This window comes from Scomber japonicus, chromosome 16 (assembly GCF_027409825.1).
Source record: "Scomber japonicus isolate fScoJap1 chromosome 16, fScoJap1.pri, whole genome shotgun sequence".
Lineage (NCBI taxonomy): Eukaryota > Metazoa > Chordata > Actinopteri > Scombriformes > Scombridae > Scomber > Scomber japonicus.
In genome coordinates this window covers 25,859,620-25,881,365 of record NC_070593.1, presented here as the reverse complement: position 1 = coordinate 25,881,365, position 21,746 = coordinate 25,859,620, and the positions used below count along the sequence as shown (strand labels likewise).

Here is a 21,746-nt window from a genome sequence, read left to right as displayed (position 1 = left end):
TTCTTTACCTTCTTGTCTGTACTTCTAAAAGAACGTTTCTACACCCCTAGTGACGAAAATGTACCTTGAGGCAAAAACATACTCTTAAATTTAGAGATAAAACATTTACATTTATTCACCAACATTTATTTAAAGAACAATTAGTAAACAAAATCAATATTTTACATGTAAACCAATCTCTTTCATCCATTCATTTTCCATACCGCTTAATCTCTAGAGGGTCGCAGGGCAGGCTGGAGCCAATTCCAGCTGTCATTGGGTGACAGCTGGGCAGGTCACCAGTCAATCACAGGGCTAACATAGCCTAGACAAACAACCATTCACATTTCCACCTACGGGCAATTTTAGAGTGACCAATTAACATAAGTTGGTCATTTTTGGTCTGTGGGAAGAACCAGTACCAGTACTTACTTTATTTTCACCATTTCTTTTTCAAGGAATACATGTAGACTGAAGATTCATGGGAAAGCAACATATGAACCATGGGGATTTATGAAGGCAAAGTAGGGCTGACATTTGTGCATAAGAGACAAAAGGCATTAGAAGTAGATTTGTATTGACCGACAAGTGTCTGAATATGTAAAGAAATGAAAAACCCTGACACCGTATTAAAAAGCTAAAGAACATAACTGACAAGTGTAATCTTTACAGACAGTTTTTCAAACCTTGTGTAGCAAGGTTGCTATTCAATATTATAATTTAATATTATAATATATTTTATTGAGTGTGCTTAGTTCCTTTTCTATTTTAGCATCAGGGTTTTGGTCTTTGTTATTGTGGTGTGTATGTGTCTGTGCTGAATACAAGGCTTCTTTAGATTATTGAATTCAATACTAAACAATGATATTTGACACCATTACTTGAAAATGTATTGCCAACAATTTTTCTGCTTCCAGCCTTTAAAATATGAGGATTTTCTCTGATTCATATCATTCTTAAGTGAATATATCTTACTGGGACAGAACAAGCAGTACAACATTTTTTTTTTCTTACCATATGAGTAATTGAAAAATATATATATACTGGAAAATTAATCATTCATCAAAATAATCAGTAGTTGCAGCCTGTAATTAATGAATTGTTTTGTCTAAAAATGGTAGCGAATAGTGCAAAATGAAACCCAAAGAAGAAGCAGCAAATCCTCAGACAGTCAAATATGTCAATCATCACAATTGTCTTTGAATTATTATTATTTTTTTATTTTTGCTATGACAAACCTGACTAAGTATCCAAAATCCAAAAAGAAAGAGACATTCTAAATGTAAGACAAGAAAAAAATTGTATTTGCATTTGCTTTAAAAATACATTTGAATAAACTGATAATCAAAATACTGTAGTCAGGTATGTTGGTTGTTTTAGCACCACTTGGGACCATAGGTGTAGCTCAGTAGACACAACCTTAGTCTGGTGATCAGTAAAAGCACTTAAAGGTGCAGCATGTAGAATTTAATGCCATCTAGTGGAACTTAGTAGAAATTGCATATAATATTTATAATTATGTTTTAATCAGTGTATAATCCCATGAAAAAAGAATAGTTGTGTTTCATTATCTTAGACATTTGAATGTGGATTATCCAGCCAGTGGCTCCCCTGGAGAAATATTTTAGAGACCGTAGCATATTCTTATTCCACTATTCCATCATATACACCAATATTAATTATATTTTCTTTTATTAAGCCCATAAATATCTTAGTGGTGTAAAATTGAAAATGCAATACTTTTAATTCTTACTTATGTGTTTTGTCATCAATTATTTAGCTAATTTTTGTCAAACACTGAAGATGTTTCCCCACTCTCTGCTAGTAGCCTTTCAGCTGAGCACACACACATTCATATAGAGCATGTCTCAGACAGATTTCTCTATCATCAGACTCGTATTATTTGAAGCGGAGGCCAGTGCTCATAAATGTACATGCAAATTGCAACTTGTTAATCAAAACTATATTATTATAATCAAAAATGAGTATAATAAAGTAACCGGCTGGACTTGAGTAGTCGGCTGTTTGGCTGGCAGCCGGCACTTATAGAAAAATCTGCTTAGAGTGAGACCTTTATATCTATATAGACAGCAGGTCCCATCAATATATTATAGGAGCTGGATAGGAATCCTTGCAGACAATTTTTCCCAATGGTCACTCACAGTATTACAGCAAAAAATCCCCCTTTAACCCAAAAATCATTTTCTCCATAGACCAATTGTATTGTATTTTCTATTACAATTCTATTGTAATAGAGACGTATGTAAAACTGTTGACAGGACACCTCAAACTGCAGACAGGGTCAGTGATGACTCTTTCTATTATGATTTTTAAAAATTTTATGGAGACGGTTGATGATCCATGGAGCTTTTATATTTGTAAAAATCAGTGATGTCATCACAAGATAAAGTCTATGGGCCAAGCCAGAACTTCTGAGCCTCATAACCCTGATGCTAGAAACTTTATTTGGTTTGTGCTCCAGCCAAGCAATTCTTGTTGGACTAAATGGTCATGGTCATTTTCGGTCCAGTATCCAGCTCTTATAATACATGCATGGTAACAGATCCCCTTTGACTGAGGCCGCCATGTTGCAAAGTCATGTTTCTACAGTAGCCCAGAACAGACAAACCAATCACTGTCTCTAGAGAGAGGCTTTTGCGTCTATGTGGGTTTTGTAGCCCTATAGGTTGGAGGGGAGGGGTATTCAGTTGGTTGCAATCTGCAGCCTCACCTTTACACACTGGACCTTTGAAGGCATCCTTAATAATAGAAAGATCTGTTGCATGTCTATCCATGTTGTGTATATCCATGATTCCTCTGCAAAAGTGTATGTTTGTGTATTTGTGTGTGTTTTGTACTTTGAGTATGTTTGTGTGTCTGTGTGTGTGAGAGAGAGAGAAGTGTGTGCATGCATGCATGCATGCACATCTTGCAGAGGTCATTACTGAGACAGATGACAGAAACAGTTGGCTCTAAACGGGAGGAGAAATAATTAGCTCTCTGAGAGTGAGAGAGAAAGAGAGAAATGTCTGCCTGGAAAAAAACGAGCCTATTTTCTGGCAGACGTCAGTGTGAAAATGGTCTGGCACTGAAAGCAGACCCAGTTCAATCCAAGTCTTGTGTAGCGAGTCTAATACAGAGCTTGTTGGGAATGGTGACAATGCATCCCAGTTGATCTGTGTGATTTCTTATTACAAACTGTCAGTCACTTCAAACCTCTGGAAATTTGGCTTGAAATTGTAAAAATGCATACATGATATCAAAGTGAAGTGTCTTAATTAATGTTCATAACTATTAGAAAACCTTTTTTTAAATAAACAAAAAACAGCTCAGTTTGCTGTGTAGACCATTTCTCAAGACTGTGTAGGAGGATCACGTTTTGATTGACACCCACACTGGCTACCAATTTAACTCAAATGACATTAAGTTAGTAATGAATATAATTGTACAACGAGAGTCATAACGTGAAATCATAACGATAATCATAACGTTAGCCAAAGATGAAGTTGCTAGCTAAAATGGAGTTCATGGAAACATGTGATTTCAGGGCCTTTGTCATTTTGAGCTTTGAATTTAGTAGATATCAAAAACTGCAGGTGCACTGTTGCATTGTTCAACACTGTAAAGTTATGTGTAAATCCAGATGTGATTTGTGATTAGCAAATATGAAACTGCCCTTCTAACACTGTCTACACACAAACAGGCTGCTGCATCCCTGACTGTCAGACTGAATATATCAGCCATGTGGGGATTAATTACTCTAAATATCACTCAGTGTGAAATTTGATTGATTTGGTGCTTTTATTGTAATTTATTAAGCACATGCTCCCACAGTGTAATGAAAAACATAGATTTTAGCACAAGGGATCATTTCACATCTTGACTGCTGTAGGTCAGAGTAGTTAGACAGGCATGCAGTGAAAACGAATGAAAATCAAAAGTCAAAGAGGGAAGACATGAAAAAATGGGAGAAGAGGAGTGTTGCTCTTCATATTGAGAGCAGCATAATAACTATCACCTCAAAGACCCCCTCTAGTGTATTTTGGCATTTGTAGGATATTTCATCATATTCTTAGTCATTTCCTGACAATATTGATTAGCCACACTGTTCGCCTAATATTTCTTAACTTAAGTTGTTCAAACTTTAAGCTGTTAATAAATCGAAATGATGACGATGGCACTACAGTCATACATTCTACTGCACACAGTTCTACACACATCAGACTGGTTGGTTATAACTCCATATTCTGCTTTTTTATGAAGGAGACATTGGGTTAGCAGCTCATCAGCCTCTTTCCCTACTTCCTTTCTATAAAGTAACATCTCATGTTTTAGTCCTGGGACACATTGCAGAGCAAATGCAGTTATGTAACAGTAACTATTAAACTATGTGACCATGTATGATGTAAGACACATACTGTAATAATTGCTGAAATAGCATCAGTCAAATATAATCACATGAAAAGCTTCACCGACTCAATTTCTTTATTTTTTATTTTTATCAATATTATAATAACTAACTGATGAATAAAACTACTCCATCTGTCTTTGCCTTCACATTTGTGGTGTTTCATGTCGTGATGCTCTGAACCATCCAGACACTTCCTGAGAGAGTATTTAATAATCACCAACAGATCTATATTCACCTGCACTCAGCCGTTTCACACATTGTGCTATTGCACATACATGTACCACAGTAGCAGGTCTGCAGTGAGACGCCCACAATGTCTGTGCACCAAGACATACCAATGCTGCACTTGGCATTTATTATTCAAATGTCATCTGATGGTGCAAGATATTAATTAAACTGAGGGTGCAATGCATGACTCCTAGAACCCATCCTGGCCACTGAGGAGTGAAATGTACCGACATTTACAATAAAGTAAAGCAAGATATCATTGCTTAGGATAGATGATCCATCAATAAAGAATCCATCGTCTGCATTCATCTATGGATTTCACATATCTCTGTTACTGACATGTAACTAGTCTATTTAGCTAATTCTGTAGTAAGTGGTTAGGCTATATATTAGTCCTGTGGTCCATTATTTAGAAGGTGTGTATCATTATAATGTAAAATAAGTATTGTAAATAAATATTGTAAACATATTTTGTTGAATCCATTAACCTACAGAAGTAGAATTATGTGGGTACACCCACATATTGTCCCCTTCCATACCACCCTGTAATAACTTCCTGACACCCCATGTAAAATTGCTACTAATAGCATATAGTTGCACAGGCAGAAGATGGCCATCAGAAGAGAATTGTGGTGACATCTTTGGTTGTCAATCCTGAACCGTGGTCCTAGATCTCACTCAGAGACTAAATGCAGGCTGTGTCAAAATTCTGACAGTGTCAGGACCTCCGTACGCTTCAGACAAAGTGGTTGTTAGATTGCCTAACAGTGCCTGAAACCCCTTTTTGGAATGAGGGGGTGACTTTGTCTACCTTTTTGTTACTTTCTGGAACAGACAATGCGACAATCACACCCACTATACACAAGCATTGGCCAGGTGTGAGAAAGGTGTGTAGAATAAAGTTGGGGTGTCAACGATTTGAGTGCAACACCATGAATGTCTTCAAGGACAGACTGCCTGAAAGGGTGTGCTGTCATCTCCTGTTTTTCTGACTCATTGACTTATTACTGCAAAGACATGCAGAGTTCTTGCATAGAGATCGGGTAAGCAGTAGGATGTAGCCTGGGTGAGGTAATAATGCCAGGACTTTTTGCATCGCCTTTGAGATTGGCAGTCCAGAACATGATTACCTTTAGTCATGGTCAGACATGTTGTACAACCTAGTGTGATTGGAGCATATCCCACAACATGACTGCTGCTACAACCTGTCTACAAACCAACTAACTGAAATATAACTTTTTTGATCAAAGAAACCAATATCAATACTTGCATTTCTGAAATGTGACAGTTGATGACGTGTCTCTGTCTGCATATTATAGCGCTATGACCAGGCATATGAATATAGACTAAGAGAAAGATTTGACTACATCTCACATTGTGACATGCAGTGTAAAGTAGTTTACTTACTTGTGCTTTGTTTTATGATAATGAAGTCGAAGAGTGTTCAAAGCTGTAGATCCTAAAAGGGATTATTATTCATCTTTCTGGTCATGACCCTACATTTGAATTGAGGGTTGAGTCAGTGGAGTCTGTTTTAATCATGCAGCTCATTGTCTTTTCCGCTCTGCAGAAGTTTCCTGGCCAACACTGACTGGTTAGCTCACTTTGTCTGAGTTTGAACTTGCAATATGAAAAATGTTTTTTCGATTGGCATTTCAGTCGTGATAGCTCCTGCTGTACCCATAAGCCTCCTGGCCTCTCCACCTCCCATTAAGCATAATGCAGGGTGGAAATGTCTCTCTTAACTCGCAGAGCACCTCTCAAATCCCTCAGAGACCAATAGCAGGAATGACAGATCGGAGGGCACGTCGGCATGGCATTTAAGGCTGCTAACGAGATAAAGCGCCCGAGCTTGGCACCTCTCACCCGCTCGCAACTCCTCCGCCCCGCTTACTGTCATCTGTGCGGCTAAAGAGCTTTAGCATAGAGGCCCCTGAAGTGGGGGCCATGAGCCAGCTTGGTTTTATCCTTCCCTTACCCCCTCTTCCCAATCTCCCTCCTCTCCTCCTCCCTGCCTCAATTCCTCCCACCATCGGCACATTAATAAAAGAGCTGGGCCGGGTGCCCAAGTGGCTGAGGGCTATGAGTCACTCCCCAGGCCTGGAAGAGCGAGGGATAAATCACCTGGGGGAGGAGGGCTGGAACTTTTCTCTCCCCTCACACCTGGGTTCATTCAGGGGGACCCTATTACTAGGCCCTCCAATTACCCTGTCCCGCCGGCTTGAATTTATTTGTACCGCTCCCCCACCACCATAAAATTATAACTTTGCGTAATAATTTTTTGCTCGATGCAGTCCAACCCAAGGTTAATAGCCGCCTAGCTGACTTTGAGGCGGCTGAAGGATGCTGCCGCTCCGATGCTCTTCTCCTCCTCCTCCTCACGCCCCCTCCTTTCATCCTCTTGTTCAGCCTGTAAAAGTAGTACAGGGTAGGGGAGTGGAAGTGCCTAGCAGGAGTTATTGTCCAGTGCAACCCCATTAACGGTCCCCCAAGGTGCAGTAAGTGTCTCTCTTATGGGAGAAACCGCCATTAATTGTCTGATCAAACCTTGAGACCCTCACTGTTTTACTGCATTGTGGGCCCTGAACTGCATTCAATCGAGGGCCCTCATAGAATAGATTTCCATCTAATGAAAAGAGTTCAGTAAAAAGGCGTTCTTATTAACGTCTTATGGATAAAAGTTTAGCTTGTTTGTTGAACTTGTGCGCTGTAAAGTTTGCACAGCTGTTGATTGTTTTTCAAGTGAAGCCAAGGCCTCGAGATTACAGCAGTTCAAGGATCTAAAGCTGTATGTGTACCAAGTATTCATATTTAAGGTTCATGTAGTAGTTTAGGTGTAAGTTTGAGGTATGTATATTTGCTCCTTGATCATGGATACCTTAAAATGTGGAAAAAACTTGATTGTACAGAAACTGAGCTTGCACAAATTGTCGAAAGCTGCAGTGATTTAAGCAAATAATTGTGGGTCTGATACAGTACCTAAAATTTTTCCTTACTCTGATAACTCTAAAGATGATTTCAACAAGTACCCATTTTCCAGTAAAGAAATGAAGGCAGGCCTCTCAAATGTTAAGTGTTGTGTTTTTGATCTGTTGCATAAGTAAAAAATGTAAAATTGGCAAAAGTATTATTTGTGTGATCGTGTCGTTTTCAACACCAGCTTTTGGTAGTTTATAGTTTTTGATACTCAAGTGCTATGGACACACTAGCCAAAAAATATTGAGGTTTTATTTCCCTATACTGCCTCATTATTCTTTGGCATATCTTATATACAGCATAACATTAAGTTTTCTCTTGAGTATCCCAAATAATATTGTTACTGGTGTACTTTTTATTGCCATTCAAGCTTTTAGCATCAGTTATTCAAAGAACACATTTGCTGATTGTCTTGATTTAACCAAAATGGAAAGTAATGGAAAACAAATGCAACTCAGCCTTGTGAAAATGAGGCTGTAGCTCCACTAAATCATATTTAAAGGATGCAAACCTCAGACACAAAACTGCAGTAGTAGTGGTCACAACATGCTTTTTCCACAGCCTTTGCAGCACTGATGTGGCATGGAATTGTAATACCATGCTTACAAGTACAACATACACCACATTTGATTACACCTAGCGTGATGTCCTGATGTCCTGATGTCCTCCAGTGGTTTACCGTCTCTTCTGACTGCCGTTGTAGAAATGTTGGGTGGCTCTACAGATGCAACAGAGCACACCAGACCAGTAACGCTGGGTGTTGTCAGAGGTGTAACAGAATTTTACTTTTCAATGTGAAATTCTGTTTTCACGTATACTAAAGTAATTATTTGACATTTTGGGAAATACACAAGAGTAAGATAAGAATATCAATACCATGTTCATGTTTATGCATGATGTACAGAGTTTAGCCTAGCTTATCATAAAGACTGGAAGCATGGGAAAACAGCTAGCACTACTACAGGGCTTAAATTAAAAGAAATCTTCTGACTGAAATTTCTTTTACGACCAAGTCATAAGCTGTTCACCATCTACCTTGTCGCTAACAAGGTGGAAACAGCTGAGAAAACGGCAAATTGTTCTCCTGCTGAACAAGATTATATTTCACCCACTAACCACTACTGCTCTTTTCTAAATGAAATGGAAAAACTTGCAGGCAATAATAATGTATAACCAATGCGCTCTGTATAACCACAATCGGGGTCAGAGGTATAAATATTCAGAAATCGTTTGTATTTTATTTTAGCACCTTATGGGCTTCAGAAAATAGTTATTAACATTTTAACAGCTAACACAACAGCATCCTACAGCCGCTACCTCCTGTAGCCGCTTATGATGGAGCAGCTCTGTCCTTCATTCAGTATCTGGACCTTATATACAGAACAGTGAGGAGGAATAAAGTAGTAGTATTCCTGCCGTGAACAGGCTCTCAAATGAGAGCAGTGTGATGTCAGCTAACAGCAGTACAGGCTAACATTAGCTGCTCCTCTCCTTCTTCTCGGGAGCGGAGCTGAATCCTCGGGCAAAGCGGTGGAGACTTAGTCATTTAACTCAGTCATTTAGATGCAGTAATGGTCTGCCTGCTTCTAACATCATTTTAACAATTTATTGACATTTGGAAATGTGACTCGTGTCACGTAATTCTCATATGAGATCTGCATTGATCTCATGTATGGCCTTTCGGCAGTCCAATTGACGGAAATCCATCATAGCGACGGACAACTTGAATCCCTGCTTCTAAAGTTGATTATCCCTAAAACTACAAATGATCAGTTTTACATATCAAAATACAATTCACAAGGTATAATGTGTTAATTATTAAGCTTTACAGGTGTTGTTAAGGTAAAGGTATATTTTTTTACTTTGAAAAGAGCCAGGCTAGTTTACCCCTGCCTCCAGTCTTTATGCTAAGTTTATTGCTTCCTGTCTGAGGCTGCACATTTAACATATAAGACTGCTACTACATGAGTGGTAGCAGTCTTATAGCCTAATGCCCCTTTTTAGATATGAAATATGCAAATTAGCTGGCATTATGTATGGCTTTTTGTCATTCAGACATAGGTGTCCTTAGAGTGTCATTAATTTACGGAAAGAGCCTTAATACCTGTGCAATATTTGGCATATAGTTGAAAAAGTGATGGGCTCAATAAGTAATGATATGAAGGAGGTGTTCTCAGTGTGTTCTCACTTCTCTTACAGGCTGCGTTACTTGTGGATTTGAAAATGTATTTTGCTGTTGAAGCCTTAATTACTAATGACCGTTAATGAGCTCCTCTTCTCACTAGTGAATCCTCTATTACATTCTCTCAAAAGTTTCATCAAACACTATGAGAGAATGAAGTCTCCTGCCTAGTTTATGATGCTCCACAGTGCACACACATGTTGAGATTTTAAATCAGGGCTCTTATTTGATTTCAAGTGAGGGAAGTGTTTTGCTGGATTTTCTGTTATTCCTCCATGCTGTTGGCATGGGTGAAAATGCTGGTTAGATATTTATTGTGGGTTTTTTTTCCCCCTCTTCTTCTACATTTTTTTCTTGTGGTCACACCACAAGGGGAACATTTTTTTTAACAGTGGCAGATGGACTGACCAGACACAAGATGGATCTTTTCAGCAACTTTAAAATTGGCTCATTCACAGTGTTTTGTGCTTTAACACAAAAACTCATGAAAACAGATGAGCGATTTTCCCTGTAATGTTGCAATATTCCTTCTCTCTCATCAGTTCATACTGACATTTAATGATCGTACATGTTCTCCACTGCGAGCAACTTAATGCAAAACTCTTTCAGAAGGTACACTCACATTTTCTAACCACTTATATGGCTTTCTTCACCTATAGCACACTTTAACATCAATAAGCAGATTGTGAACTCATCAACGGTGCAATAGTCTACTGTGATTGCAGCTTGAATGTGCCGGCATGTGCAATTAAGAATATAACTACTGCTCCTATTCCTTTATTTATTATTGCCATCTATATTTATTACTGCGTCTGATATTTATGACTGCAGTTTTTATTCTCTTGTCTTTATCTTTGTCTGTTGTTTCATGTATATTGTCTGTTTCTGTTTTTACGTGTTTTTAGTCACTGGGGGGACACAATACTGCTGTGCAATGACAAAAAAATGTAATTGAATTGAACATCTAAGTGAAAATAGCATTTGGGATCTTCAGTAGTGTTAGTAGTAGTTTTTGAGTGGTACATTTAGTCTGCAAATAAAGGTACATTCTGTAAATACTTCAGGAAAGACATTATTCTCTATTGTTTCCGCCCGACTCATGAGTGTCATACTATACTAAACTGATGAGTTCCTCACACACTCACCATGCAGATCAAAACTAGACAAAGTGGACAATCAAAGTCCTTTCATAGGAAAGCTCTCATGTATAATGCACCTCTAGCTGGGCTATTTCACTAAAAAAGAGAAAAAAAGCAATGGAATGAGCTTTTATCGATTTACTTTTTGTTGTACCTTTTTCCACAGACTCCTCATATGCAGAACTCCCTTGAATCCGGCGTGACTTCTAAAAGTGTCTTAATCGTTGCTTTAAAGGCCAAATCAAGATGAAAAGTCTTCATTCGTATGAAGTCGACGGCGGGAAAAAAAGAAAAAAAAAAAGAACCAAAGCGATGACTGCCTTGAAATTACGTTTACTGTCATATTAAAAAGAGGAACCTTCTTCTTCTACTTTTTTTTTTTCTTTCTGGGGGAATCAGAGGAGTGTGCGGCGCTTTGAACTGCGCCTGGCGTGCGTGGAGGGAGGAGCACACAGTGTTTTAACTTGAGCTTCATCCTCAACACATCTCCTCTCTCTTCTCTTTCTGCTTTTCCCCCTCCAGATCCACATCATTGACTTTGATGATGAGAATAACATCATTAATAAGAATGTCCTTCTGCACCAAGCTGGGGAGATATGGCACATTGGCGCCAGTCCTGCAGATAAGGCTGTGCTTACCACCTGCTATAACAAAAGTGAGTCCCACTGTTTCCTTCTGTCTCTGTTTCCATTCACTGCCTCCTAATGCATCATGTTTCTCTTTCTCCTCCTTTTTCTGCTTGTACTCCATCTTCCTTTTTACCTTCTCTTTTTCTTTGTGTTTCTTTCATCACATTACCTCGTGCAGTTTAGTTGGGAATCATAACATGGGATGGCTTTTTAACAAGTGATCAATAACAGCCCATCTTCCTTTACAGGTTCGACGGTAGCCGCCGCGTTAAGAGTCATGTTCAGACTCTGATAGAATCAATACTAATGTGTGGACATGATGACCCACATGAGGGATAATAGCAGCAGCCACACACTTACTATGGCGGGAAAAAATCTTTGAGGCTCACATGCAGATCATCTGTGCTTTTATGTAAGGTTTTTATGTCACTGAGCAAATTTACATTCACCATTATAGTTAATTGGAAGTTGAGAAAAAAGCTTCTATAATTAGACCAAACAGTCAGAATATTAAAAAAAACTATTTAGCAAAAAGTAAAAGTCCTTTAGTTTGCGAACATGATCCTCACATTTCAGGAGAAACTGTATCAGCGGTATCAGAGTGTGCCCATCCCTTTTTTGTTGAAACTGAGCCTCATATATTTCAGCAGTGGTTACAACCACAAAAACCAGCACCCATGGCCAGATTAACAATAATATTTTATCACCCTCATAACCCTCTCAGTATGATACAGTACAGCGCCAGAGCTTTGGTAAGAAACATTATTTTTATTTCAAATTGCAGGTGATAGGGCTGTAGTTTTCCTCACCATTAACACACAATAGAATAACAGAGTTATTTCAGTCATTCCAATTGTAAAACAGGAGTCAAGATGCAAATACAGATTTTTTGGAGGGATCACTAAAAATACAGTTTGACTAATATAGTAAATGAACTGTACTTATATGGTACTTTTCTAGTCTTTTAACCAGTGAAAGCACTTTTACACTACAGGTAATATTCATCCATCCACATACTGATGGCGGAGCAATTTCAGGTTATTTTGCCCAAGGACACATCAACATGTGGACAGCAGGAGCCGAGAATTGAACCACCGATCTTCTGATTAGCAAATGACCCGCTTTACCCTCCTGAGCCATAGCCGCCCCCTAGATAGTGTGACTGAGACTGATGCCGGTGTCAGTATTTAACGGCTAGTTGCTATAATAGCCAAGTGCAGTTTTATATGATTGAAGCAGTTGGCTAGTCACAAAGTCATTCAAGTCTCATTTGATTTGATACATTTTTGTGTACAGCCCTGAGCTCAAGATGAGTCATTAAGCATATATGTGTGTGTGTGTGTGTGTGTGTGTGTATACAGTATATATGTATGTATATAGCATTACATATAACAAGAAATAACAGAGAATGCATGTTATTTTGTATTGGATAGGATTGAAGAAAAGATGTTTTTTTGTTGTCAGTAAAGCAGTTATCTTGTAACTTCAAAAAGCAGTCTCCTTGTCAAGTAACAAAGAAACTCTATTTCCTGTTTCTTGGAAAACATAATACACATAATGACAACTGCCATTAACTTTCATCACATTCTGACTCAAATGTTTCTACATCCTCAACACAACTACAGAACATTTCTCATTTGAAATAATCAAGACTGTTCATGTTGAAACTGGTTTTCTGAGCCTCTGATTACTTGAATATTAAAGAATTTTAATGATGATATGTATTAAATGAGACATTACAGCTGAAGCATTCTCAGGTGGAAGAACTATATAGGATGGCCACATCTAAAAGCGTAACATCAACTTTTATACATTATAGTTTCTTGTTACTCATCAAGTGATAACTACTGTACGCCAATATCCATCAATCTGTGATAAGCTAAAATCAGCTGATAATACTGACCATGCCAGTGTAGCAGTGCTTTAATTATAGATTACAACCAAAAGCTGCAACGTTTAGGTGATTAATCAATCGACAGAAAATGAACTGTCATCTGTTTTAGTACTCAGTTAATTATTTTGTTCCATCTTCTCAAATGTTCTGGTTTATTTAGTCCTAGTAAACTAAATATCTATGGTTTATGGACTGTAGGTCAGGACAAAAGAAGACATTTGAGGATGTGACCTTGGACTTTAGGAAACTGACTGACCAAACAACTGAGACAATATTCACCAGATTAAACAATATTACCTATTAATCAATATGAAAAAATGTGTTAAAGTTGCGTTAGTTGCGGTCCTATTACAATCTCATATTAGTTACATTGCACTGCCCATTGACCAAATCTCAATCCTAACCCTCTTGTTGTTGTAACAGGCGTTAACTCAAAAATTAGGTATCATTTTATTTAAATGAGGCCTATTGACCATAACTTCTAAAAATATGTGTAAAACCTGTGGTAATAAATTGGAATGAGGTTGGCTTAAAAAGTCTTACACAGAATTGGGTGGTAATTTATACCTTATGCTTTATAAACAGTCAAACCAAAGCCGGTCAATTTTGACCCAGTAGGATAAAAGTTGCACAGTCAACAGGAAGACAACAGGAGGGCTAAATATATGTGCAATATGTACACTCTAGGTTTTACTGCTTCCTAAGGTCAGAACAGTGACGTGCCACTTCTGCTGTGTGTATAAGAGAGTGTTTATCTATCTTTGTGAGGACCAACATGAGCTAGACCTCTACAGTAAGGACGTTTTTGCCAGTCCACACTTCTTCAAAGTACTGTTTAAAACTTAACACTTGGTTTTAGAGTTAAGGTCACAGTTGGGTTGAGGTTAGGGCAGGATGGAGATGGGTGGGACAAGATGGGTAGGGAATGCTTCATAGCAACAAGGGTCCTCTCGAGTATAGAAAGCGTGTATGTGTGTGTGTGTGTGTGTCTGGGGTTACGTCATACAGGAGCTGACAACCATGTCAGATGGGGCAGGGAGAGGTTGATGCAGTGCACTGTGGGCCTTTAGGGGCAGAATCTTCTGGGACAGGGTGTAGTCACTGTCTCCCCTCAAACCCCCATCCACCACCCTCTTCCTCACTCCTTCCTTCCTTTTTTTTTTTCTTCTCCTCCCTCTGTCTCTCGCTCTCTGTCAGCTGAGTTCTACATGCTTGAGTTCACCGAATGACAGCCACTCTGGACCAGGCTGAAGCCAAGACAGCCCACTACGCACTGCTGCTCACACCACACACTCTCACACACATATATACTGTACATAGAAACGCACACACACACACACACACACAGGAGTAATAAACACAAACATACATACACACAAACACGTCCGTATAGTGTTTCCAGAACGCCTCCCACTGGCGCTTCAATATGTGAGCAAAAAAGAAAAAAAAGCCTTTTGTTCAAGATGATTGCTTGCCCACTTACTCCAAGTGTAAGGTTGTCTAAAACCACTCAAGAGCCTGTGGACTCGCACCACGTTGCTTTTTAATTTGACAAATAGGCCTAATGCCAGTTTTTTCATAGCCCAACGCCTGCCCACACACTATCAATATCTACACCAAAAAGAAATGAGGTTCTTTTGCTCTCTCTGTTCTTTCTTTCTCTCTCTCTCTCTTTCTCTCTCTCTCTTTCTCTCTCTATGATTGGTTATGCCCTCCAGCCTCAAACTTTTAGTCCAATTACTGTATCAATTCTACATTTACTCCACTGACTCCAATTAGCAGCTCTGGCTCTGGTGTGCTTGTGCCAAAATAACTCATTTGTGATGTGGATTTGGAGGGAAGTGCATTCACGTCACAGCATTAGTGCCTGTCCACCACATGCACACACACACACACACACACACACACACACACTCTGCATGTACTGTAAACACTCAGTGACTGTGTGTGTGTGTGTGTGTTGTTCCTCTCCAGCTAGTGACAGCAGGGTGGTGTCCTGTGCGGCAGTATGGCGGATGCCTTCCGATTGGGACACAGGAAGCCACGAGTCACCTGACGATTCCGCTCACAACCCCCAAACTCTGGAGATGCTCTGTCACCTAGACGACAGCACCCACGGCAACACCGCCTGGTAGGTGGCGCTTATTTGGGCGAACTGCTGTGAGAAATACAGTACAAGCACTATGTATTACTACTTTCTTTGAAAATTTGACACAGTAATTGTAACTCAAGGTCCACTTGCTACCTTTTTTCAGGCACTTTTAACTGAATTTCAGTGGAAAATGCATTAAAATTAAACTTTTTTTTTCTTTCAATATCTAAATTAACTTTCAAACTTAACTATTTTGATGCCTCTATACATCACCACTATATATAAAATCTATTTCATTCAGCATTGCTCTGAAAAGCATTAGCATACGTTCCAATGAAGAAATAATCAACAAACAGGTACTGTAGCTTTAAGGAGGATCTTGTCTGATACTGTCACAGGTTAAAATTTCACCTGGAGTCATTTAGAACCTACATTGAGGAGGCAAAGGGACAGGTTAGCCTCTAAGTTGTAGGCTCTCCTCTTTTGTTTCATCCTCTGCTCTCCTCTCCAACTCTAACTCTAACCCTGACCCTAACCCTCTTCTCCTCTCATGTGAAGGAGAAGATATGGAGTATGAGTCTGAGTCAGACACAGCATCCATTGGTGATATTTTAGTTTGACTAAATGATTTTCTGGATGAAACATTCAACAAGTCTGTTAAAGTGAGCGATTACTTTGGAGACACTGACTTCATCTGATCTGTCAGCATATTAAAAAGACTGGTTGGTTATGACCTCTTGGATGAAAAGAGACATTACCGTTTCAACAAACACCTAGCAGTTCTGAGAAAGGCAAAGAGAGGTAAAACTGGTGAAAGAGCCAGAAAGTACAATGATTATGCATCATCACATGGTGGCTTCATCTCTTTACTGCTCTCTGCTTGTTTCAGCTTGTCTGTTTCTTTTTCCTGAACTCGCTATGCAGAGCCTAAAAATAGGGTCCCTAAACATTAATGGAGGGAGGGACAGACATAAGAGGGCTTTAATCTCTGAGGTTGCTACTCAAAAAAAGGTTGATGTGCTATTTTTTTTAAAAGAAACACATACTATTCCAACAAATGAAATGGACTGGGGCTTAAGGTTTTGACAATTTAAGTCAATGGTGAGAGGTAGGGAAAATGCAAATCAGGATCTTTTGTCAGCAATACACATCATACACAAGGGCAATAGAAAGGAATTATTTCTGTTCAGAGAGGAATCAGGCAGGGATGTCCCCTATCTGTCATGCTATATGCTTTAGCTATTGAGCCTCTCTTACATAAGCTCAAATTAAAACTATATGAACAAGTTTCTTCTGCTAGGGTCAACTGGTCAAAATGTGAGGGACTTCTATTGGGAGAGTGGAGCAAAAAAGAGCAGACAATTTTACCAGCTGGGCTGCAGTGGAGCACAGAGGGGATGAAGGTCTTAGGTGTTTTTGTGGGAAATGAGAACTTTCAGGAAAAAAACTGAGAGGGTCTAGTTGAGAAAATTAGTGCCTGATTGTCTTGATGGAAATGGGTCCAGCCCCAGTTGTCCTACAGGGGGAGGACTTTGGTTGCCAACAATCTGGCACTGTGTCACTGTTGTAGTCCCTCCAGACAATCTCATTACAGAGATACAGAAGAGACTGGTGGATTTCTTCTGGCGAGGATATCACTGGATTAGATCGGCTGTGCTGTTTTTACCTGTGTCAGAGGGGGGCCAGGGATCGATTGACCTCAGGAGTCGCATAACGGCATTTCGGTATTTCGGCATTTCGGCATTTCGGCATTTCGGCTTCAGACTGCGCAGCGTTTGCTCTACCGAAAGCAGCAACCCTGGACTGAAACAGCATCTTGCTTCGAGTGAAGAACCTGGCTTATGACACTTGAAACACTTGTTTCTTCTGGATTTGGATGGTATGGACACATCACAGACGTCTTGTTTTTACCAGTCGGTTCTGCGTGCCTGGAGAACAATGTTTAATGTGAGGAGAGACTAAGTGGTACATCATGCAGAGCAGGATTCTCAGCTCTGTCAGTGGAAAACTACTGCTAGGCTGTGTCAAGACACTGGCATGAAGTCTCTGCATCTCCTGGACAAACTGGTGGAGGAGGTGATGAACGGACTTCCTGGTCTTTTTAGGAGAGCATTGGGGACAGAGTCTGCAGAGGATCATCCACTCTTATTTCCTGAGTTGTCCATTTGTGGAGGAGCAGCAGGAAGTGGACGGGGCTCTGTTATCTTTAAGAACACCAGAACTATCAAACTTCTCCGAAGCATCAAAAAAGAGCTTGTGTGTTGTGAAAGTTGTGATCAGAGCGCTGTTGGCCGGTGTCCGAGAGTCGAGGTGTTTGATGTATTGACACCAGGTACATCTCCCAGAGGCAGCTGGAGGTCCCTGTACAAACCTGCCATAGAGAAACGCAGTGCGGGTCTCCAGTGGAGGGTGGTGCATGGGACACAAACAGACATGTGGCACATATAGATGATAGAGCAGGAAGTCAGTGTGAGTTTTGTCAGGCTGAGGAAACTTAACATCTCTGGCTCAGATGTCCCAGACTAGCTCCTCTCTTCTCTGTGTTAAAACAGTGGGTTGCTGGGTTAGGACACCTTTTTGAAGATAAACTGTTTATTTTTGGTCCCAGATACTCTGCAGCACAACGCAGGACTGTTTGTCTGGTTCATTTTTTGTTGGGTCAAGTGAAGATGAGCATCTGACTCACTAGGAGAAATAAGATGAAGGAGACAGGATGTGTAGATGTTGAACTGATGTTCAGAGGTCTGGTGGCTGCATGTCTTAGGATAGAGTTTGTTTATTATAAGATGGTGTCAGACTTGATGGAGTTTATTTCTATTTGGGGAGGTGGAGATGTTTTATGTCGTGTAGTTGATGAATTGCTTATTCTGAGTTTCTGAAAATGATGAGAAGAGAAAAAACACTACTATTGTATTGGTGTTGTTTAGAGGAGTGAGTGAATACATGTAGGGATGAGATGTATGATTGTATGTGGTTAATTGATTTATGACTTATTGTGAATGAAGAATTGGATCAATCAAGGGACGGTTAAAGGTCTTCTCCTCTCTTCTCCTGTCTGCTCCTCTTCTTTTCTCTCTTGTTTCTTCTTCTATTCCATTTCCTCCTCTCCTCCACCTCTTCTCTCCTTTCCTGTTATCTCCTCCTCTTCTATTCTCTTCTCTCTTGTTTCCTCTCCACTCCTCCTTCCCTCCTCTTCCCCTCTCTCCTCTTCTCTCCCTTCCCCCTCTTCTCTTCTCCTCTTGTTTCCTCTCCTCTCTTGTTTCCCTCTCTTCTCTCCTCTTGTTTCCTCTCCTCTCTTGTTTCCCTCTCTTCTCTCCTCTTGTTTCCTCTCATCTCCTCCTTTGCTCTTCTCTTTTGTTTCCTCTCCTCTCTTGTTTCCTCTCCTCACTTCCCTTCTTCTTCTCTCTTGTTTCCTCCTCTGTTCTCTTTGTCTTTTCATCTCCTCCTTTCATCTTCTCTCTTGTTTCCTCCTCTCCTCTTCTCCTCTCCCCTTCTCTCCTCTCTTGTTTCCTCCTCTCCTCTTCTCATCTCCCCTCCTCGCCCCTCTTGTCTCCTCCTCTCCTCTTGTCCTCTCCCCTCCTCTCCTCTCTTATTTCCTCCTGTCCTCTTCTCCTCTCCCCTCTTCTGTTCTCTTGTTTCCTCCTCTCCTCTTCTCCTCTCCCCTCCTCTCCTCTCATTTCCTCCTCTCCTCTACTCCTCTCCCCTCCTCTCCTCTCCCCTCCTCTCCTCTCCTCTCTTGTCTCCTCCTTTCCTCTTCTCCTCTCCCTTCCTCTCCTTTCTTGTTTCATCCTCTTCTCCTCTCCCCTCCTCTCTTTTATTTCCTCCTCTCCTCTATTCTCTTCTCCTTCCCTTTTCCTTTGTCTTCTCCTCTAATCTCCTCCCCTCCATCTATACTCTTATTACCCTCTCTGCCTGTATCTCTCCTCCATCTGAATGTTTTTTTTTTTGGCTCAGACTATTGACTGGCCCACATCTCAGATTGTAGTCACGGCTCGATCCTTTTGTCTTACAGTCAGAGCTCCTGTGCACAATGCCTCGCCATAACTCATCGCCTATGAGAATGAAAATCAATGGTCATTCCCCTTTTTAGTCCACTGTTCATCGGCTGCCTCATGATTGCTATCATTTTTAGGGGCGCCAATCAGTTAGCTTGATGCATACTGGAGCAGGTGTCTGCGAGCGATAGATAAAGATGGAGAGAGAGTGAGGAGGAGGAAGAAGAAGCAGAAGAAGAAGAAGGAGGAGGAGGAGGAGAGAGGAAGATGGAGAGAAGCTCACAAAGATGAGCGTGAGATAGGAGGGGAGAGATTGAATTAGTGCAACTGGGTTTGGGTGGAGAGGGGGCTTTGTATGTGTGGGGGGTGAATCCATGTACATGTGTACTGTATATATATGTGTGTGTGCGTGTGCGTGTGCGTGTGCGTGTGTGCGTCAGAGGGCAGGTCAAGCAAGGCTGATGGCTAAAGATTGATGACTCTGGGCTTCACCATCTTAACACCCTGAGAGCTGTAACCCTCACAAGGGCACCACACTGTGTGTGTGTGTGTGTGTGTGTGTGTGTGTGTGTGTGTGTGTGTGTGTGTGTGTGTGTGTGTGTGTGTGTGTGTGTGTGTGTGTGTGTGTGTGTGTGTGTGTGTGTGTGTGTGTGTGTGTGTGTGTGTGTGTGTGTGTGTGTGTGGTGAGAGAGCATGCATTTGGTGTTGTGAAGTCTGTAGCCTATGCTGTGCACTATTGGCTTGCCTAGATGGATGGCTTTGGTCTGTTGCCCACCTCCTCCATCTCTCCATGGCACAAACACACACACGCGCACACACACGTTTATCCCCACTCACTCTGATAATGCTGGCAGCTTACACCACTCTGTGCGTGTGTGCGCATGTTTTGTGTATTTAAGCAGACAAAAAGTAAAGAGATTGGAGTTTGTATTCTTATGAGGCTTTCTGTCTTTGACGCGTCTGTGTGTGTGTGTGTGCGTGCGCGTGTTTGTTCACCTGCCCCCGCGTGTGTTTGTGTCCACCGTAGCGTGTCTGCCCGTGTGTAGCCTGCATCCTCCATGCGTGTGTTTTCTGGTCAGCGTGCTGGCTTGCTGGTGTCCCTCCACTCCCACTAACAATAACACTTTCTCCTTCCTCCAAATCCCCTCATTGTTTGGGTGGGCAAACATTTGAGCCTCTGCCCTGTTGTGAAGCGTGCTCTGAATGGAAATATCGGCAAAATACACACACACACACACACACACACACACACACACACACACACACACACACACAAAAGGAAAAAATACAGGCCTAAACAAAGCTCGAGAAAAATCATGTTGTTTTTGTGTTGCTGATGTGTGTGCATCATGGCTTTTTTCCCTCCTCCTCTCATTCTTCTCACACTCGGTTCCGATAGGGAGCCGTGCCAGTTGAGCGAATCGATTCCCATGGAGCCATTTGAGCCAATCAGGACCCTAGGAGGGAATGGTAAAGCGCAAAAGGCAACAAGGTTGATTTTCTAAAGTGGGGTGTGACAGGAGGGGGTAGGAGGTGTTAGTGGGTTTGATTTTGTGTGTGTGTGTGTGTGTGTGTGTGTGTGTGTGTGTGTGTGTGTGTGTGTGTGTGAGTGTGTGTGTTTACGTGCACACATGAATGCAATCATGTGCATTATTGTGCAATCATTTGGAGTGAATGACTTTGAGTCTTTTACTTCAAAGAGTGGATGTATGTACTGTACATCTAACCTCTTTCATCCTGTAGCGCCAGAGTGTCTCTGTTGTCTGTGTGTGTCTCTTTGTGTGTGTGTGTGTGTGTGTGTGTGTGGCTGGTCATGTAAAAGTGTGTGTGTTGATGGTGTGTATATGTGTGTTGACGGCTATCTTTGTGATCACTGAGCGTGATTTTCACTGTGAGGGTCCCCTAGTTCCAATCAATTGGACTCCGGTAGTGGGCTTTCATGCAGACTACCCAGTGTGTGTGTGTATGTGTGTGTGTGTATGTGTGAGAGAGAGAGAGAGATGGGGGGGCTGTCAGTCGATTACAGTGCCTTTGCAATCCAGCCTCTTCAACCACATCTTGAATTAAACACCATGAGGCCGACACTGCACTAAAGGTTGTGGGTCTGCTGGTTTTTCCTCCAGGTTCTGCAGGTGCTCATAAAACAGTATCTTGATAAAGTTCAGGCAAGTGGCGGGTACGTTATAGGATCATTAAGATTGTTACAACTTTCAGAGTTTTG

At 40.8% G+C, this 21,746-nt stretch overlaps 1 protein-coding gene across 1 annotated transcript in view; it reads left to right on the top strand.

The window, feature by feature from the left end:
- Nucleotides 1-21,746, top strand: part of eipr1 (EARP complex and GARP complex interacting protein 1) — a 69,020-nt gene that overhangs the window by 2,846 nt on the left and 44,428 nt on the right. The window contains exons 3-4 of the mRNA XM_053336290.1: nucleotides 11,438-11,570; nucleotides 15,413-15,569. Of these exons, the coding sequence (XP_053192265.1) occupies nucleotides 11,438-11,570; nucleotides 15,413-15,569 (290 nt within the window). The remainder of the gene's footprint in view (nucleotides 1-11,437; nucleotides 11,571-15,412; nucleotides 15,570-21,746) is intronic.